The 21,364-nt window shown below is 44.2% G+C and overlaps 1 protein-coding gene across 4 annotated transcripts in view; it reads left to right on the forward strand.

Moving 5' to 3' along the window:
- Positions 1 to 21,364, forward strand: part of GPAT3 (glycerol-3-phosphate acyltransferase 3) — a 91,177-nt gene that overhangs the window by 33,369 nt on the left and 36,444 nt on the right. For all 4 annotated transcript variants that reach the window (XM_080797486.1, XM_080797487.1, XM_080797488.1 and 1 more), the window contains exon 3: positions 3,935 to 4,001. In XM_080797486.1, coding sequence (XP_080653612.1) covers positions 3,935 to 4,001 — 67 coding nt within the window. The remainder of the gene's footprint in view (positions 1 to 3,934; positions 4,002 to 21,364) is intronic.

A 21,364-nucleotide genomic window follows, 5' to 3' on the forward strand; every position in this document is an offset into this window, starting at 1 on the left:
TGGGGGAGGTCGAGGAAAGCACTGATACGCGGGAGGTCCTCCGATCTCAGTGCTGCCTGAATTGGAACACTCTTTGGTTTTGTTTTTGTTTTCTTGTTTGTTTTTGCTTTTGCTCTTATGTGGCTAAGTAACCTACCTTCAGATCTTTAATGAGTTTGTGTACTTACCCAGAGCAGACTATTTTTGCTTTTTAATTATTATTCTTTCCCTTTACGCTTTCCACCATCCACCAATTAGTTTTTCATCTTCTTTAAAAGGCATGTCAATAAATGTCATGTCAGGTGGTTCTAACCCCTCTGTTACTCTAATACTCAGGCATTATTGCTGCTGTTGGAGATACAATAAGCGTATTAAAAGGCCGTGGCCGTTTATGACAGAAAGTAATAATAAAGCTGCCCAGGCAGTGTGCTTAATTGCACGGCTCTCTGACAGAGGCTGTGTTACTCCCGCCGACAGGTGACGGAATGGTTATTCAGAGCGGATTCGTCCGGATAGCGGCATACAGCTGTTGGTGGTAGAATTGGGATTTTAATCTGAATCTAGAGCCCGAGTTCTTACTCTGCCAAGATGACAGGTCTGTCGAGAAACTGTTTTATGCTACGGATGGTGGCCTGCTGTTATTTGGATAAACCTTATATTTGAATTTTTATATAATTTTCATCCTCTCCTTTTACCTTTTTAGCTAATTTTTAAATGTCTTTTTAGCGTAAGAACTGAAAGTTGTCATTATCTAGGTGACAGTGTCACATTTTTGCAAGCTTTTGATCTAAGCTTTAAAACTCAGACTGAGGGGTACGTGGGTGGCTCAGTCAGTTAAGTGTCCAACTCTTGATCTCAGCTCAGCTCTTGAACTCAGGGCTGTGAGTTCAAGCCCGGTGTGAGTCTTGATTTCGGCTTAGGTCTTGATCTCAGGGTCATGAGTTCCCATACTGGACTCCACACTGGGTGTGGAGCCTACTTAAAAAACAAATAAATGAATACATGAATAAAAAGGAAGATACCTTAAAATCGTACCTAACACTTTTTGTGTGTGAATTAGAGACAGCTGCTTTTTGCTTCCCAAGAGGATTTTTAAAGTAAAGTAGAGTGAGAACCCAATGGGAAGTATCTTTCAACTTTTCTTTTTGGGGGTGGGTGGGAAGTAAGATGGGAGTGACAATGGGGATTGCTAAAAGCCACCGTCATACTTCAGGATCTTCTTGTGGACAGAATTGCATTTTTCATGTTTCCTGGAGGCAGATGTTTTCTGAGATAACCTCTAGAAGAGGCGTAGAACTTCCGAAGAGATATTCCCCATCTCTTTCTCTGGGCTTACCTGATCAGTTGGCATGGTAGAAGCGACAGAGCTGTTTATTGGAAGATGCAATGGCGGTCTGGAAAAAAGTGATCATTTTGGAAGTTAAATAAATTGTAGGGTGTGAGGAGGGAGGAGGAAGCCAACATTTTCCACTTTGTGGCCTGTTGTGTGGCAGTCATTGGATAGATCACCTTCTTTAATCTTTCATCTTGGTACTGTCACTGGTTTAGGGATGATGAAGCCAAGGTCCCAAGACGTGAAAAATCTCCCCTCTGAGATGAGCCCGGCCCGGAAGTGCAGAGCCAGAACTCGCATGCACAGTGTCTGGCTGCAAACTTGGGTGCTTTCCACCTTCCCTGGGGAGTAAGCCCACAGGAGAAAATGGTTCTCTACTACACATTCCCTTTGGCATTAAATGACTTCTCCTCCAACCTGAAACTTTGCTGGTCTTGGACACTGTAACTGCATTTTGTAGGACAGACCTTTGGAGCTACCGACTGAGGAGCAGGTATGTCTTCTGACACTTGCCTGGTGACAGAACGCAGAGCCCTGCAGCACATCATGCTGTAGGATGCACGCCCCTGTATCAGTCCGCCAGGGCCGCCATCACAAAATACCACAGATTGCGTGCCTTAGACAATGGAAATTTATTTTCTCACAGTTCTGGAGGCTGGAAGTCCCAGATGAAGGTGTGGGCAGGTTTGGTTTCTTCTGGGGCCTCTTTCTTCGGCTTGCAGATGACTGCCTTCACACGATCTTTCCTTGCTGTGTGCAAATCCCTGGTGCTTCTGTGTGTTAAATTTCCTCTTCTTAGAAGGACACCAGTCATGTTAGATTAGGGCACATCCTAAAGGCCTCATTTTAACTTGGTCACCTTTTAAAAAAGGCCTTGTTTCCAAATGCAGTCACGTTCTGAGGACTGGGAAGGTAGGGTTTCCATGTATGAATTTTGGGAGGAGACACAATTCAGCCCATAACAGCCTCAAAAGATCAGTTTTTTCCATCACATGAGCATGGAATAATTGTCCTAATCTAACGTCATTGCCACTTATATAAAAAATAAAATCACCTGGCCGCAAGATAAAAAGTGAGCTCCAAGATAACAAATGTTTGGTTATTGACAAAATTTCATTTTCTTCTATCTTTGGTCTAATTATAAATGACAATAGGTACTAAAAGCTTTAAAGTGAAAAACTATGGAAATAAACCTTCACTTCTATCGAGAGGAGAGGAGATGAGAGGTATGTCTAGAGTTTGAGAACTCCTGCATTAAATCACCAAAGAAGGAAAAAGGCACGATCAGATTAAGATTGAGTCTTATTATCATTTGTGACTTGCCACTTGAAGCCAGGAAGATTAAGTGTCTATTTATAGGCTGTTCTGTAAGCGCAAATAGCATGTTCCTACTTGGCTCTTTGGGCTGTTGTGCGGGTCCTGATGTACTCAGGTCATGCCCTTCTCCTTGACCTCCAGGTATATGTTTTAGGTTATTTAGTCTTTGTCCTTCATTGTCTTACTTATTTGCATTTTAAAAAATCTGTTTAGTTCCTTGTGAGCCTAGCAATACCTGGTTTTGGCCACTATATTTTTGAAAAATTCTTTTTGCTCCTTCGAGGGTGCTGAAGTCCTACTTATAATGATCACAATGCCTTTTACCTCTCATTTCCCACTTCCTCTCCAATCACTCAGTTTAGACAATGTTAGCTTCTGGAATTGTAATCGACATATTTTAATAATTTTAATCATTCCTTTTCTAAACTGGAAAAATAGCCATTGTCATTTTCTGGGATGCTATCAACAAAGTTCACTTGTGGTCTCTGAACACTGATGTTCATGGTGGATAATTTTGGAAATGCATAGGAAAAATATAAAGGAGAAAATAACAAATCACATCTTGGTATATTTCTTTATATTCCTATGTATACTGAAAACAAAAATGGGAATTGATTTTTCCTGTTCTTAAGTTTTTGCAAACCTGTGGTTCCACATAATCATAACATTTCCCTGTGCATCTCAATAGGGGCAAGTGACCAGGTGACCGGGTGATGTCTTTAGCCGTTTCCCCACTTCCTTTCCAGTTCCCCAAGTGTGGACAGCCCCCTTCCGCAAGCCTATTGCTGATGCAGGCAGTTAGGTGTCTCTGAGTGTGTCTAGCCCCTGAATGCCTTATTTGTTATGAAAACAATAGTTATTCTTCGGCTCCTGTGTTTAGTAGGTATTCACGAGGGTGAGCGTTCATCTCCTTCGATCCTCATGGCAACCCTGAGGAATAGGAACTATTGTCCTCATTTTACAGATGAGGAAACTGAGGCCTAGAAGGATTAAGTACCTTGAACTCAGACTTGATGCCATAACCTGTGCCTTCAAGGAGTCCTTGATGGGGGTCCCAGGTGCGTGAGGGGTTTCAATAGGGTAGACACGATCTTGTCCTCATTTTATTAGAGCATAATCAGTGATGAATATAAGGCTGTGCTTGAGCCTCTGATTACCGCTACCTCAGAGGTTTACAAGGGCGCCTCTAATTCAGAGAGTGCTGGGCTTACCGTTTAATTCCACTTGCGTGTAAGTAAGGTTCGAGTATGTTACCTTATGTCTATGGAACCGTTTACACTAACAACACTACTTGTTTTTAAACAGTGGGCCACAATACGAATTGAAAAAGGAGTCCCAAAGGAGTCGGGTCTTAAAAGCTCAGCTTCTGTCGGTAAGTCTTCTTTTTCATTTATGATGGTTAATGTATCCAAACTGGATAAATTTACATCTACCCAGTTTGAACTTGACATATGCAGAAAGCAGTGCATTCTATAGGCCTTGGACCACTCATAATTTTGTTCTTTATGCAAAAGAGCTGCTGGCTGAGTTTTGAATGAGTTTTCACTGTGTAGGAAGTAATAGTGCGCTAGTTCATCTTTGTGTTCTTATAGGGCATTTCTAAAGGCGTACATTTAAAGGTGGTTGCCTGTAATTTTTAAAGATATAGTTCATGATTTAAGAAAATAATGCTAATTAGACTATCTTAGAGTCAAACCTATTTTTGAGGTTTTATTAGCACCTTATTCTAACTTGTTCTCAAAAATGTTCCTCAAGATAACCCTTTCCTACTAAAGGCTGATTGGTAATATGTGAAATAAATAATTACTCCCACCACATGTGACACCTTGCTTTTAGAAAGTAACATTACAGAGTAATGTAGTAACATAGTTACTATACATTACATAGTAACAAGGGCTCAGAAAAGTCCTACAGTAAAGACCCTTGTCAATTTTTGTTAAAAGTGAATTAAGTCACTGAACTCTCTTGTGCTTGTGCCTTTTAGTATTTTGCCATTGTTCCAATAAACTCTTTTACTGAGGGTAAGAATTTTAAGAATTGTTTGAGACAGGGGTTCATAGGAGAGTAGAATTCTATGGAAGGGATGACTATGAAATTAGGAATAAATAAGCCATTTGATTTAATTAAAAGACTAAACCTTTATGTGTTTTTCAAAATTAATATAGAAACAGTTTTGTGCCCATCTGATTTAGGATTAAAGATAATCACAATGTCAAACACTTCACTAGGAGGAATTTGTCTTCCGGAGGCTTGTCTGAGAGGAACTGTAGAAACTGTATTATACCATAGTGCATTTTGGAAACAAAGTATTTGAATGAAAACATCTGCTCATTTTGTGTAATTGGATTGTTACGTTCAAAGGATTGAAACAACTAGTAGATCTTTCTGGTGTTTCCTTGAACACCAGGTATTATCACTGGGAACATTTTACCAAGATTGGGTATTTCTGGCTACACACATTCCTTTTGTTGTCAGATAACTTCTCTTGGATGTAGCAGATCTACTAATATTTAGTTTTTCCAGGTACATTTTTGAATGTGTATCCTTATGATTAAGGAGACAACAAACTTTATTGCTGGTTTTCTGTTGTACTTGGTGAGATTTGGGGTGTCACTGTTCTTGAGTGAAATTCTATGGAGCCCTATCGATTGGGGGGGGTGGTGGTGCACATCTTGGGCCATGAATTAATGCACAAGGCGTCCAATTTGGTAGGCTAAGAGGATTAAAAACCAGTAGGTGAGGGTGTCCTTAGCGTTAGTTTAGTCGGTACTGAAGTGAAGAGTGTCACTTGTTGGATTCCTTCCTTCCTTCCTTCCTTTTTTTGTTTTTGCCGTGCATCTGTCTTTTCCATGGTACCTCCAGAAGAGAGTGGAAGTGAACAAGAGGAGAAAATATCAGTCATCGTGGTTTAGAGTAAGGCTGAAGTCTCCTAAATTTATCTTCTTTTATTCAGAGTAGCTGTCCCTTTTAGCCATGAGATAGGCGGTGACTACTGGCGGTCACTGAGCATTTGCTGCCTGTGAGTGCGATGAGCCCCGCAGCGGCCAAGCTGCGTTTCCTGTGAGCAGGCAGGCCCCCGACAGGCCCCCGACAGGCCCCCGACAGGCCGCGGCGATACAGGCCCAGGTGGGCGCGTGGGCGGAGGACCGCGTGGACCGCGTGGCATCTGCTTCAGCCTCAGCCAGGCCGCCCTCGTCTCTGAATCCCTCGGCCGGGCCGGTGTGCGCCTCCGCTCCCGTCCTGGCTCCCATCCTGCCCGGCAGCCTTGTCCCGGGGGGTGCGCCCTGTCGGGGCGCCCGGTGTCTGCGGTCCGCGCGGGCGCGTCTTCCTCCGGGACCGGCGGCCGAGGCCGAAGGGACCCAAGCGCGCCCGCGCCGCACCTTCCGCCTCCGGAGCCTGGTGTCCCGGTGCGGCGGCCGGCGAGACCCCAGTCGGCGCGGAGCCCGTCGGGGTGGAGCCAAGGGTCCCAGGCAGGCCAAGGGCCCCAGGGGTGCCGGTGCCGTCTGGGGCCGGCGAGAGGCCCAGCAAGCGGAGAGGGCTTGGCTAAGCAGGGAAGGCAGTTGTGGCCGTGCTGCACCCAGATTCCTCGCCGCTCCTGTGTCTGATGAGGTTTGGAGACACTTCCTGAGCCCCTCTGTGCCGCTGAACCGGCTCGCGCTCTGCTCCTCTCGTGCTGTTGCCCGCAGCGCGGGAGCCCCGTCGGCCCGAGCGCCTCCCCCGCCTCCGGCACCTGCCGCCGGCCGCCACCTGCAGCGCGCGGGCTCCCGACGGGCCGCCGGCGGGGGCTCTCCGACGGCCTGTCCTTGCACCTTCTTCCGGCGCTGAGGACGTTTCCTCATCGTTGCTGCAACGTTGAAGCTGCGTCTTTCCCCCCGTCAGGGGACCGTGTTCTCCTGAACGTTCCGACTTCCCGCCGCCCTCGTTTGTTTCCCGAGGCCCACGGGCCTCCCTCCAGCCGTGGCACAGGCGCATCTTGTAGACTCAGGAATGTGGTGGATTGAGATTTTACCAACTTTTTTTTTTTTTTAAAGATTTTATTTATTTATTTGACAGACAGAGATCACAAGTAGGCAGAGAGGCAGGCAGAGGGAGAGGAAGGGAAGCAGGCTCCCTGCTGAGCAGAGAGCCCGATGTGGGGCTTGATCCCAGGACCCTGGGATCATGACCTGAGCTGAAGGCAGCGGCTTTAACCCACTGAGCCACTCAGGCGCCCGAGATTTTACCAACTTTTATCTCACTCCGTTGTAAATCCTCTGAGGGACTGTGGACTGTTAAGAGCCACCGCCTCCTCCTTGGGTACCTGACTGATTTCAAGGATTGATTGTGCAACAGACTGCGATGACCTAGGGTTAGGGTCGTGCTTATAGACTGCGATGACCTAGGGTTAGGGTCGTGCTTATAGACTGCGATGACCTAGGGTTAGGGTCGTGCTTATAGACTGCGATGACCTAGGGTTAGGGTCGTGCTTATAGACAGCGATGACCTAGGGTTAGGGTCGTGCTTATAGACTGCGATGACCTAGGGTTAGGGTCGTGCTTATAGACTGCGATGACCTAGGGTTAGGGTCGTGCTTATAGACTGCGATGACCTAGGGTTAGGGTCGTGCTTATAGACTGCGATGACCTAGGGTTAGGGTCGTGCTTATAGACTGCGATGACCTAGGGTTAGGGTCGTGCTTATAGACTGCGATGACCTAGGGTTAGGGTCGTGCTTATAATGAACGTGATTCACTCTGCCATTTTCAGAACTAGAGACTAATTCCGCGGTAAATTGCCTTATATGACTAGGCCATGTTGAATGCTTACCGACCAAAAGTTAACAGGCAGGAAGAAAGGCCCGAGTTGGCCCTTGTCCTGGTGGTGTCACAAACAATACAAATAAATAGAGGCTGTGGCTGGGTTATGTAGGCGCTGTCCTCCACAACGTGCCCGGCGTCTGCACGGGAAGTGCCTCCTCAGGATCCCCCCCTTTGCCCACGCCCACAGGCACCACACGCAGGGATTTGGGGTCTCATGGCCTATTGTTAATGAAGCTCCCGCCCTGTATGTCTCAGCTCCCGTCCCCATGGCTTCCTCCCCCCACCCCCACCCCCAGGGCAAAATGCTGTGCTGAAGCTTCGGATCTTATACCTATTCAGAGAGAATTCAGGTTGCCTGACATTTTGCTCTGATTTTACTTTTGGAATTCTTTCTGTGAGACTCGATTAACCATGTTGATTCTGGTATAACATTGGTTGCATCAATACTGAATCTCTTTCATTTGTAGAAAATATGGGATAATATTTTGTGACAGAAATTTGAGTATCATTTTCAATACTCATTTTGTTTTGGGCAGGCTTTTTTTTTTTTTTTTTTTTTAGATTTTATTTATTTATTTGGGAGAGAGAGAGCATGTGCGTGAGGGGGGGTGGGGGGAGGCAGAGGGAGAGGGAAAAGCAGACATCCCACTGAGCAAGGAGCCCAAAGTAGGGCTCTATCCCAGGACCCCAGGATAATGACCTGAGCTGAAGGCAGCTGTTTAACGTACTGAGCCACCCAGGCGCTCCCTCGCTCCACTGGGCAGCTGGTTGGTGGGAAGTGGGGGGGGGGGGGTTGATAGTCTGTTTAAATCACTTAAGTTGATTTAGTAGTATCGTCTTGATGCAAACTCCCTGAATATAAGTCAGTATCTGCTGTCCTCACAGATGTGTAGTATAGTGCATTTAATGGGGTTATCTTGCTGGTAAAAGACTGGAACTTGTCTAGCTACTTGTAGAGAGAAAAATAACTCAGTTACAGGATATGGAAGGATTATAGAGCGAGAGTTTCCTTATCACTCCCAAATGTCTACCTGCTTTTATTAGTCTGCCTCTGTTCACAAATCGTGTGCCTAATGATGATGAAAATTGTCAAACACACACAAAAGTAGAGGAATAGTATAATGAGCCTGACACAGGCAATATTTGTCAAGATTTTGCCACACTTGATTCACCTGTGCCTCCTTATTTTTTGCTAAAATAGTCAATGCAATATAAGATTTCATATCTTTTCATGCATTTTTTAAAAAAGATTTTATTTATTTTTCTGACAGACAGAGATCACAAGTAGGCAGAGAGGCAGGCAGAGAGAGAGGGGGAAGCAGGCCTCCCGCGGAGCAGAGAGCCCAATGCGGGACCCAATCCCAGGACCCTGGGATCATGACCTGAGCCGAAGGCAGAGGCTTCAACCCACTGAGCCACCCAGGCACCCTTTTCGTGCATTTTGAAAAAAGGATTTTGAAAAATAGCCATGGCGCTACTAAGTTAACTCAAACTTAACTTTTTAATATCATCTAATACACAGTCCATATATAAATCCCCCTAACAGTTTAAAAATGTTTTTATAATTGATTTATTTGAACCTAGATTCAGTCATGGCCTACAGATACATTTATTTATTTATTGATACTGCTCTACTGGACATAAGGAGTACGGTTTTTCTTCCTGGAAGGAACAAAAATTACTTAAAAGCAGGTGTTTCTGAGAAAATTCTCTAGCATAACGAACATTTTTATCCTCACAGCTTAATACAGCTCTCTCAAGACAAAGTTTCGATCGTTTTGCATTCATTTGTAAATCGCAGGATTAGTCATCTGTATTTCTTTCTTTTTTTTTTTAAAGATTTTATTTATTTACTTGACAGATCACAAGTAGGCAGAGAGGCAGGCAGAGAGAGGGGGAAGCAGGCTCCCCGCCGAGCAGAGAGCCCGATGTGGGGCTCGATCCCAGGACCCTGAGATCATGACCTGAGCCGAAGGCAGAGGCTTTAACCCACTGAGCCACCCAGGGGCCCCAGTCATCTGTATTGCTAAGTGCAATATTCCATGATATTTATTACATGAAATTTATCACATGAAGTTTACATATTACATGAAATTTCGTCGGTAGCCCCTCACTTCCACTTCTCCTAAGATATCAAACCTAGCCAAATGCTCAGCATGTATGTGTTAGGAGACTTGCTATAAGTGGATACAAATAGTGAAAATGTGGGGACAGGGGCACCTGGGTGGCTCTGTGGTTAAGCATCTGCCTTCAGCTCAGGTCATGATCTCAGGGTCCTGGGATGGAGCCCCGCATCAGGCTCCCTGCTCGGGGGAAAGCTTGCTTCTCCCTCTCCCCCTGCTTGTGTTCCCTCTCTTGCTGTGTCTCTCTCTGTCGAATAAATAAATAAAAATCTTAAAAAAAGAAACTTTGTCTTGCAGAGAGCTATATTAAAAAAAAAAAAAGAAAAGAAAATGTGGGGACAACGCAGTCACTCATCAGGAGGAAAATTAACATGTGAGCCGGTCTAAGTGAGTTAACGGGATTTACGAAAAGAACAAAGTACACAAATTTTAATGTTGCGTGAAAAGAAAATGTGTAGTGTAAAAAACATTTAAAATTACTACTATAAACACATATTACATAATTATGTAGATATATATAGATAAGCATAAAATAAATGTGAAAGTGGTATTACCACAGATTAGTGGTTATTTTCTAGGTGGGAAGAGAAAGAATGGGGAGATGGGCTTTAACTGTGTCCAGTTTTTTTCTTTAGAGAATATCTGAAGCAAATACGACAATGGGAATCTTTTTCTTTGTTGAACTCATATTTTTTTGGTTAAACTTATTCTTTAAGCATAAAGATTAAAAGAACACAACCAAATAAAGGATCAAGAGTTGCTTAGCTAGAGTCTTCAGTCTGAGGCATAGAACTCGTTTTATATGAATAGAAAGTAAATATTTGTCTCAAGGGTGTGATTGATGGTTACCTGCTCTGAAACACAACTCTGTTGAGACTGACCAGTGCCTGGAATTAAAACTCAAAACTATGGAACAAGAGTTGTTAAAGCATATTATCTCTTAGAGATGGGATTCTCAGCCTCAGGACTACTGACATTTTGGGTTGAATGACCCTTTGTCATGGAGAGGGATCTTATGTACTGTAAGATGTCCCACTAGATCATAGTGGTGAACTCCTAATGAGACAGCCAACAGAGTCTCCACGCATTGCCAGATGTCCCCTGGGGGCAAAATCCTTTCTCTTCCCCTAACTTCTGTCCACTTCTTTGGAACCACTGCTCTCTGAGAATAATGTGGTCATCTCTTGGTATCCAATATTGTCAGCATAATTTTCTTAGTTTTCTAATAAATAGGCCCTTGAAGGAGCAGAACTTGCTTTCTAGTCTTTGGTGGCTGGTGTGGGGAAGGATGGCATGGGAGGTGAGGCTTGTGAACAACGGGGTTAGCAGACAACACCGGATGGCGGGGAGAAGGCGGTTCTTGAAGGGAAAGTAGAAAGTGAGACAAGAGTTCTTTGTTCAAACTTTGCCTCATAATCTGATGAAAATATACTGTTTTGGAGGAAGATTTACTTTAGACTGGATTGGAGACTTGGGTATAACTGTGTACTCTAACCTCTGAAAGGAGATGACTTAGCATTTAATTCTGGCCCACAGTGAGTGAGCAGGAAGGAGTGGTTCTGGCAGGAAAGAAGGTAAAAGGTCACGTCAGACCAATGGTCTTCATTGCATTGTGAAGAAGCCCTAAATCACAGAAAGGAAGTCTCCCATGCTAAGAAAGCAGCGACAAAGCTCATAAAATATCCCATTATTTTTCAAATCATTTTTCTTATCACATAGCAGTGACAAAGTAGGTGATATGCCTTGTGCCCTATCCCTATTTTCTATGAAATTAGTTTTGCTTTTAAATATAAGTGGTAAGGGGCACCTGGGTGGCTCAGTCACTGGGTGTCTGCTTTCGGCTCAGGTCATGGTCCCAGGGTCCTGGGACCGAGCCCCGCATCGGGCTCCCTGCTGGGTGGGAAGCATGCTTCTCCCTCTCCCACTCCCTCTGCTGTGTTCCCTCTTTCGCTGTGTCTCTCTGTCAAATGAATAAATGAAATCTTTAAAAGTAAAGAAATAAATATAAGTGATAAAAGCAGGTGTTAGACAGTTCTGTCCCCAACACTATTTAGTTGTTGGCGATCTTGTTGGGGTTTAGTTCTCTTAGTCCTAGAGTCCTCAGTAGATTGAGGTTGAAAAAGCCAGATGAGAGTAGAGACTCAGGGATTCTTTGAGAGTGGGAAGATAAAGGGACCAGGGGATGGGAGAGTCAACTTGAGAGTACATTCTTTTTTAGAGAAGTTCTCTGTACCATTGGGAGGAGCAGACATCTCACCAGGTACCCATCAAAGCCAAAATCCAGTTTGTCATTTTGGAAGTGTTCCCCAGAGCAGTGTCCTCCCCTAACACAGCCCTCTGGCCACCCTACCCTCAGAGAAAGCCCCAGTCAAAAGAACAAAACTTCTCCACTTTGTTTCTACTTTATAGACAAAAATCTATCCCTATTAATAACATAATCATGACCATTTATTAAACAGTGGCTGCAACATGCAAAATTATTTACATGAAGAAAGTTTTGTTACTTATCACTTAGCTGACGAGGAAACTACAGGTGAAGGAGGTCAGTAACTTGCTTCAGATCACATAAGGAGTAGAAGGCAGACTGAAAAGAAATCCCAATCTGATTTATCTTTCCTATTCAAAATCCATTGCCACCTCTCCCTCCCCAAATTATACCTTCCTTACCTGGTCCTCTCGTCAATCCCGCCTTCTCCGTTTTCCCTTTGAAGGCTGAAGTAACTCTTCCACAAATGGGAACTCCTCTGCTGAATGTTGGCTTTTGTCACATACTAGGAAACTCATGACATTTAAATTTCAAATCATCAACAGAACTTTTAAAGAAATGAGTCTATTGAGAATATTTAGGATTATAATTTAAAAGATACTCTACATCAATGCCAAACATTAAGGTTGACATTTTAATTGATTTGTTGGCTCATTTGACAATGAAGTTTTACAGATGTTTCTCTGTTGTGGGATTTCTTGTTTAATCAAAGTAGTCATGTCCAAGTCAACAAAGTTAGTGTGGGCTGTCAGCCAAGAAATGGGTCAGCAGTATAGTGGATGAGATGTTACAATGTTAGTTATTAGGGCTCCCGGGTGGCTCAGTCAGTCAAGCATCTGTCTTTGATTCAGGTCATGATCTCTGGGTCCTGGCTCAATCTAGGAGCCCTGCATAAGGCTCCCTGCTCAGCGGGACCCTGCTCTACCCTCTCCGTCTGACCCTCCCCCTCCACTCATGTTCTCTCTCGCTTGCTCTTCTCTCTCTCTCAAATAAATTTAAAAAAACCTTTAAAAGTGTAAAAAATAAAATGTTAGTTGTTGAAATGAAACTCTGCCTGTCAATTCTAAATGCCTGTTAGTTTCTCTGCAATGTTGACTGACAGCTGATTACAATGTCCATTCTTCCACTCCATTTTTGCTTCAAAATAGATATAAACATATGGTTAATTTCATGATCAGTATTTATATCTGGGGTTACTATCCTCTTCTTTTATGATCAACATTGCTTATTTTGTAAGTTTCTTACTTCTGGGGTATATGGTGATGAAAAAGGAATTGGTTCTTCTCATTTGCTTTTCTTAGGAGATCAAGTACACCTTCAGTATTTCTAGTCTTGATAACTGAGAGACACTAAAAGAAAATTACTCAAAATTTAAAAAGGGGCAAATTATTGCATTACAGATACATGAACTATAGAAAACAGGAAAATTGAATGTACCTTTATTTCAGTAAAGCTTCTGATTGTATCCTCTTCTAAATAACGGGCTGACAAATCCACTATCTGTTACCCCTCCCACAATCCTGGCAGATGTCACTGGGTGATGGGTCCTTGCCTCTGAACCATGATGTAGCCTCCTTAACACACACCTGCAGACAGCTTTTCACTACCGACTGCTTTGGAGTTGGTCTTCCTGATGAAACCTTGTCACCCCTCGGGATCTGGAGAATAGAGTGTCTCACACCGTCTACCCAAGGGTCACTAACTGAAAGGAGGAGACTCTTTGGAGTAATTGGGTTTAGACGCAGATTTGGTTGTATTGTCTGGAGCCGTACTGACCCACGTAACTGGAAGCACGGTATCATTGACTGAATGCTCGTAGCTGGGTTTTAAGTAACCTAGGACACAAAGTAGAATTTAAAGTAATCTTGATTGTTTTGGTAAATGAACCATCAGAGAAGGGGTGACACTGAAGATCCTTTACCCAAGGAGGATGCACCAGAATGGGATAGAAAAGGCAGCTTCGGGGTGCCTGAGTGGCTCAGTTGATGAAGCATCTGGGGTCCTGGGATTGAGCCCTGAGTTGGGCTCCCTGCTCAGCGGGGAGCCTGCTTCTCCCTCCCTCTCTGCCACTCCCCCTGCTTGTGCTGTCTCTCTCTCTTTCTCTCAAACAAATAAATAACATCTTTATTAAAAAAAGAAGAAGAAAGAAAAGCCAGCCTTGGTTACATGGTAGGAAAAGGCTGCCGCTTCAGGAGGCGGAGTTCTAGACTATCAGGCACGGAAAGCACAGAACCTAGAATGATGCTGCCCTCAGTGGGGGAACCAGCGCCGTGAACGTCACAGAACTCCGCAGAGACGGGCCGCTGGCAATCACGGGCCCCGGTCTCTGCGTGGACAGCGCTTTCGGAGTGTTTTCTGTGCACCCACGTCCGATGCTGAACGTTGCCCTCCGGCAACCCTCGGCCTCCTTACGGAGATCTCCCCAGTGTCCTCACTTCCCCGGGACCACCGGAAGCCAGGCGGTGCTGAGGGCGTTGCATGTCCCCCGAATAAGTGTAATTAACCTGAGGAAGAAAATTCTAACTGCTGCATGAAAAGAGATCGTTTTGGATGGGGGACTTCAGAGAGGGTGTTTTGGTGGATGTGTTAGTGTTGAGGCGGCCACGTCAAGGGGGCTTGGGATCAGCCGAGCTGACGGGACTTTCCAAACTCGGGGCGTGAGGAGTAGCCTGTGTAGCAGAGGGAGTGAGTGTGGTTCGTGGACGGGGACAAACGTAGAAATAAGGTTGGCTAAGAGGGTGACATTAGATATGACGGGCCCCATGCAGAGTGGTTTAGCCGTGATGTCAAGGTACAGAGAATCCCAGGCTTACTGTTTCTGTTTCTGTAAAGAGGAAATTCTGAAGCCTGCGAATGGTGACTGCAGTGGCCAACCAGACCTGTGAAGATTGATGGTGGAATTTGGGAAAAAAACCCAAAGGATGATTCATATGACAGTAGGTTAATTAGTAGAAGGAAGAAGCCATCCCTCTTTCCGTAACCATAAAAGACGGGAAAGGCTGGTCTACATTAAAGCAAAATGTTTTATGTAAGAAAGAGCTTCTTAGCAAAAAACGATCCCGAAACTGGACCAGGCTACAGGGTAGATTACACAGAAAAGTTTTATACGGAGAATGGAGAGTTGAGAATTTGAGGAAAGGCATGGATTATGTAACAAAACTCTTTCAGTTGTTAGCAGTGCCTTGTCTTCTTTGTTGTGATACATTCCACATACAGATTTTAACTTTTTCAGTTTTTAATCTGTCTTTTGGTCGTATTTATCTCTGTAACATTGGTATCTGTTTGTGGGCCACTGACTCCATAAGCAGAGAAAGCAAGAAGGGTCTTCGTCAGGTCCGTCCTCTGCAGGAGCGGCGCCTTCAAGCCCCCTTCTCCTTCTCCCCTCTCTCTAGGAGGTTTTATAACGGCATTTCCCAATCTTCTCTGTTTTCTTGCTGAAGCTCTTGGTACAGCATACCTTTTTTTTTTTTTTTTTAAAGATTTTATTTATTTATTTGACAGAGAGAGAGACAGCCAGAGAGGGAACACAAGCAGGGGCAGAGGGAGAGGGAGAAGCAGGCTCCCGCTGAGCAGGGAGCCCCATGCAGGGCTCAATCCCAGGACCTTGGGATCATGACCTGAGCTGAAGGCAGATGCTTAAGAGTTGAGCCACCCAGATGCCCCAGCGCAGCGTAAGTTTTTGAACGAAGAAGAAGGTGAGGGGCCAGGGGGCCGGAGTAGGCTTGGTCCACAGAAGACTGGGGAGAGGGGGAGCAGATAGTTCTGTGTCTGTTGGGGACTGGCTCTTGGGGCTCAGGGAAGGGAGAGAGCCTGGTGGGCCTGTGATTAGACAGAGTCCTTTTCTTGGGTTGGAGTAGGAGGACGCTACAGTATGACAACTGGAACATGAATTAACCTGTCACATGAGTTGGTGGCCTAGTGATGCCTGCATTCCCGGGGGATGTGCAAAACCCTTAGGACCCTCTCTTGGTGTGAACCTCAGTATTTTGAAAGCTCTTCTCTGTTTCTCCTTCACTAACTTCTAGGTCAGACGCCTGGTTTTCCTGCTTCTCTCCCTCAGAGTTCTGTTTCCCTCAAAGCTTGGGCTGGCTAGGGAAGGACATTCATTTCCTGGAGTCCTGTTTTGTTTTTTGAAGGTTCCTTGGAAAATAAAACCTGTAGACCCCTTACGGCTCCTGTACTTCTGGGGACACCGGTGAATAAAAGGAAAGCCTGGGGCATGGTCTGCTTTTCTGTTGGGGCCGCAGAGCCTTTCACCCTGTCTTGCCTCAGTGTTTCTGGAATCGACAGGCCTTGCCTTTGTGCTGCTCTGGTGCTGCGTGCTGGGCAGCCTGCACGTGCTCATCTCACTGGGAAACGGAGCGGACCCGAAAGCCTGAGGATGTAGAGACGTCGTGGACAAACTTTGGGGGTAGGATAATTTGGCCCCTTTACCTTTGCATATCTGGAAAAGTGCACTGCATGAGAGTCCAGCAACTTGGAGGAACGTTCACTTTGGCCTTCACGGAAAGCCACTGCGTATGCATACTGAGTAACAGTCCTCACGTTGTTAGAGAAAAAGCATTATGATTCCCGGTATCCCTTCGCGAACGGGGAAATTCTCTTGGCTTACACAGAGAGGAAACTGATCATGAATTCCAGAGACCATCCCTTTAGGAAAAAAAAAAAAAAAAACCCAAACAAAAAAAACAAGAAAAAAGGAGATTAAGACTGGACAGAGAGTACAGGCTTTGACTATGAGTAATTAGTCACATTCATCTGCTGTGTACACTGTGTAGAGTACTTCAAGTCTTTGCAAAGAGTAAGAGTATATTCCTTTTTCCCAAGTGTGATAAGCTTTTTGTTTAAGTCGGTATCTGTTAGTGTATCATGCAGATATACACTCCCTTTTCCTGCCTCTTGCAATGATGTTGGTACAAATCTACTCAAATAAACGAACATCCTCATTTTCAATGACTCATATGTTCATGACAGTGAGTTTATGTGCCAGTCGCTGGCCAGTCCACACGACTTCTCCGTAATAGATCTCAAGTGTGTGATGCCACCAGGCGTGATGGAGTCCCCGCGTGGGATGGTGTTCAGCCTCTGGCGCTCATCTGACATTCTATTCTCAGCAGAGAAGCATGTGTATTGGGGTGTGTATTCAAGGAGAGAGAAAGGCAGGCATTTTGTAATCAGCAAAAAGAACTAACATCCTATTTTTCTTAAGGGAAGCCATTGCCTGGCATTTCACCCTCACTGCCATAGGCTAAGCCACCCCTTGTGTCCTTTAGTTCAAGCTTGTTTTAGAAACTTAGAAATGACATTTCATAAGTTTGATGTAACTTGGTCTTTTTTTTTTGGTCTTTGCTTATAAACAGTTAAGACATTGCCTGCATCATGTGGTGACTGGAGTTGGTGGTTCATGGGCTCAAAGAAAACACAAAAAGGGGAAAATGGGGTTCTGAGGTGAAGAATTTTGAATGATTTTAGGGATGTGGTATCCAGTGGAAGAAATTATAACCAAAAGCAGGAGGGTAAGAGGGCCCAGAAAACATTAGGGGCCCAAGGACTGATTTAGTTTGGTTTGAGCTAGAATGAGTGAAAATGAGTTGGAGGTAGGAGTTGAGATTGGATAGATATTTAGGTTTAAGTCCTAGAAGGCCTTAAATGCCAGGCTAAGAAATTACTTCTTTAGGTGAGGGGATATCCAAGGTTTGGGAAGATGAATCTGGTGGCTTTGCAGAAGTGGGATTAGACAGCAAGAGGGAGAGGGAAGTGGAGAAAGAAGAGGCGGTAGACGGCAAGTCATTCTGGAAGGTCATGGGACCTTGGTTTGCAAATGTTGAGCCACCCTTGCATCCCAGGCATAATTCCCACTTGATCCTGGTGAATGATTTTGTGAATGTGTTGTTGGATTCGGTTTGATGCTGTTTTGTCGAGGGGTTTTTGCATCTCTGTTCATCGGAGATACTGACCTGTAGTTCTCTACTTTTGCGGTGTCTTTATCTGGTTTTGGCATCAGGGTGATGCTGGCCTCATAGGATGAATTCGGTAGTCTTCCCTCCCCTTCTAGGTTTTGGAGTAGTTTGAGAAGTCTAGATATTAACTGTTCTTTAAATGTTTGGTAGAATTCACCCGTGCAGCTGTCTGGTCCTGGACTTCTCTTTGTTGGGAGGTTTTTGAATACCAACTCAGTTTTATTGTTGGTAATCTCTTTGTTCCAGTTTTCTATTTCTCCCTGTTTCTGTTTTGGTAGTTTGTGTGTTTCTCTGAATTTATCCATTTTTTTCTAGGTTGTTCTATTTGTTGGCATATAATTCTTTGTAATACTCTCTTGCAATCTTTTCTATTTCTGTGGTGTCCTCTTTCATTTGTGATTTTATTTAAGCCCCTCCCCCTTTAAAAAAATGAGTCTGGGTAGATGTTTATCAATTTTTTAAAAAGATTTATTTACTTATCAGAGAAAGAGAGAGAGAGTGAGTGAGCGAGCAGGCAGAGAGGCAAGGGGAGAGGGAGAGAGACTATCTCAAGCGGGCTCCACGTCCAGTGCAGAGCTTATTAACAAAGGGCTCAATCTCATGGCCGTGACCTGAGCTGAAATCAAGAGTTGGATGCTTAACCGACTTAGCCACCTGGCGTCCCTCCATGTCTATCAATTTTGTTGATGTTTTCAAAGAACTAGCTCCTGGTTTCCATGATCTGTTCTGTTTTTTTGTTTGTTTGTTTGTTTTAGATTCCATTTTATTTCATTCAAATGAAACTAATCTTATTCCTTCCTTCCTTCTGCTGGTTTTGAGTTTTGTTTGTTCTTTTTCTAGCTTCTTTAGATGTAAGGTTAGGTTGTTTATTTGAGACTTTTCTTGCTGCTTGAGGTGAGCCTGTGCTGCCGTAAACTTCCCTCTTAGAACCACTTTGCTGCGTCCTGGGGTGTGGGACCGTCCTGGGGTGTGGGACTGTCCCGGGGTGTGGGACCGTCCTGGGGTATGGGGCCGTTGTGTTTGTTTTCATTTGTTTCCGTGACCTTCTTCGTTTCCTCTTTGATTTCCCCGTTCACTTGTTCACTGTGTAGTAGCAGATGTTTAACCTCCATGTATCTGTGGTCTTTCCAGAGTTTTCCTCGTGGTTGACTTCTGCTTTAATAGCATTGTGGTCATAAAGGATGCATTGCACGACTTCGATCTTTTTACGCTTGTGGAGACTTGTTTTGTGGCCTAATACTAAGAACATTCCACATACACTTGAAAACAATGTGTTTACTGCTGTATTAGGATGGAATGTTCTGAGTATACCTATTATTAAGTCCATCCAGTGCAGATGGAAAGCCATTGTTTCCTTGTTGATTTTCTGTTTGGGTGATCTGGCCACTGACATAAGTGGGGTGCTTGAGTCCTCTGCTGTTACTGTATGACTGCTGATTAGGTGCTTTATGTTTGTTTTTAACTGTTTTATGTATTTGGGTCCTCCCATGTTGGGTGCATAAATATTCACAATTATTACATCTTGTTGGATTGTCTCTTTGATTATCGTGTAGTGTCCTTCTTTGTTTCTTGTTATAGTCTTTCTTCTGAATATGAATATTGCTACCTGGGCTTTCTCTTGACATCTATTTGCATGATAAATCTTTCTCCAGCTTATGGGGCCTGTAGAGCACGAGCAGTGGGTTGGTGGAGAGGGGAATGTCCCGGCAGCCATATAAAGTGTGAGCCTTGGGGAAGAAGTCAGGCTACAGGTGCACAGTTATTTTCGGTGGGTAAAAGTTGAAATGATGGCTTTAGTGAACTCACAGAGTGAAAGACATTTACAAACACTAGAGAAAAATTCACAGGAAAGGGACAGGAGAAGATACACGAATGAGACGAGAATCAACCGGGGAAGGAAATAAGAGCAGACAGAGCGGAAACTGAGGGAGGAGACTCGCGTTTTCTTCCTCCTCGTTCCTCTGCCCACCAGTACTCTTTTGTGCTCTGTTTTTCTCCCAAGAATGATAGTTGTCATCTACCAACTCCTTTTGAGAGATAAAGCCCTTGGATGCCTTCTCTGTGAAGTGTGCTTTTCCATGCGTGTGTACACATGTGAGGTAGGGGATTACCAGGGACTTCTAAAGCTGACCTAGAAATTGAGTATTTTGGGGTAAGGTTTGAAATGTGGGGGTGGCACTGGTTACATGGGAAGTGGTCACTGTCAAGTTTCACTTTGTTTCGTCTTTGCAATTTTGAGGACTCGCTGAGCCATCAGGTGATGTGATTCTGGGACAGCTAGCCGATGAACACGCAGGCTTTGTGCCTGCAAGCGTTTGTGTGACTGTTTTAAATTTGGGTTTCTACATCTTGAAAAAATATTTTAGTTTTTTTGCATAAGCAATATGTTCACATGGTGCCAAAACCGTAGTCATTTAAAAATACGTGGTTTGATGACCACATAGTATAACTTCCGCCTCCTGCCATCTACCTCTGCGTCCTGCTAGTTGTCACAGTGTTTCTTTGTGCTGTGCGGACATCTGTTACAATGCGGCTGTTTCTGGTTTTTGACCGAAGATGACGTCTAGTAAGCAACTATATCCAGTGGTCCTTTCCGCTGATTATTTAGAAAGTTTCTTCTTTTTTAGCAAGAAATTTCGTTACATGAGTGCAAATAGTTCTTTTTAACTGTAGTTCTAGGCCTGGTGCTGTTCAGGTTTGCTGCAGGGAGCACCTGGGTGGCTCAGTGGTTAAACGTCTGTCTTCGGCTCAGGTCATGATTCCAGCATCCTGGGATGGAGCCCCGCGTCGGGCTCCCTGCTCAGCGCGCAGCCTGCTTCTCCCTCTCCCTCTGCCTGCCCCCCTCTGTGCTTGTGCTCCCTCTCACTCTCTGTCGGATAAAATCTTTAAAAAATACGGGGCAGTATTATATCTGTAACATGAATTAACATGTAACATCAGTCTGTGACCTGAATGCATTGTTCTGTCAAAGAGCATTTGTAACTTTGGTTGGCGTTGCTAGATGTCCTTCATTAATGGTTTGCACTATTTGTACTTTCACTAGGAGTGTGTGCCAAGTGCCTATTCCCTACAGCTTCACCAAAGGCATAAATTTGTTCAAGTTTTGGATTTGTGCCAATCTGGTAGGTGAGAAATAGAAACTCAGGGTAGTCTTAATATGCATTTCTGTTACAAAGAGTGACTTTGTACATGTTTCATGCTTAAGGGACTTTTTTTTTTTTTTGCTTGCAGAGTTTAATTTTCTTGCTTTTTTTTTGTTAACATGTAATGTATTATTTGCCCCGGGGGTACAGGTCTGTGAATCATCAGCCTTACACCATTCACAGCACTCACCATAGCACATACCCTCCCCAAAGTGCTTAAGGAACATTTGTATTTCTTTTTCCTGGGAAATATCTACTCACTTCTTTTGGCTATTTTTCTGTTTCTTCTAGATGTCTTTCTTTCTTTCTTTTCTTTTCTTTTCTTTTTTTTTTTTTTTTTTAAGATTTTATGTATTTATTTGAGAGAAAGTGGAAGAGAGCACAAGATGGGGTGGGAGAAGAAGGACAGAGAGAGGAGGAGAAGCAGATCCGCCCCCCGAGCAGG

Source organism: Martes martes, assembly GCF_963455335.1.
Source record: "Martes martes genome assembly, chromosome: 2".
NCBI lineage: Eukaryota > Metazoa > Chordata > Mammalia > Carnivora > Mustelidae > Martes > Martes martes.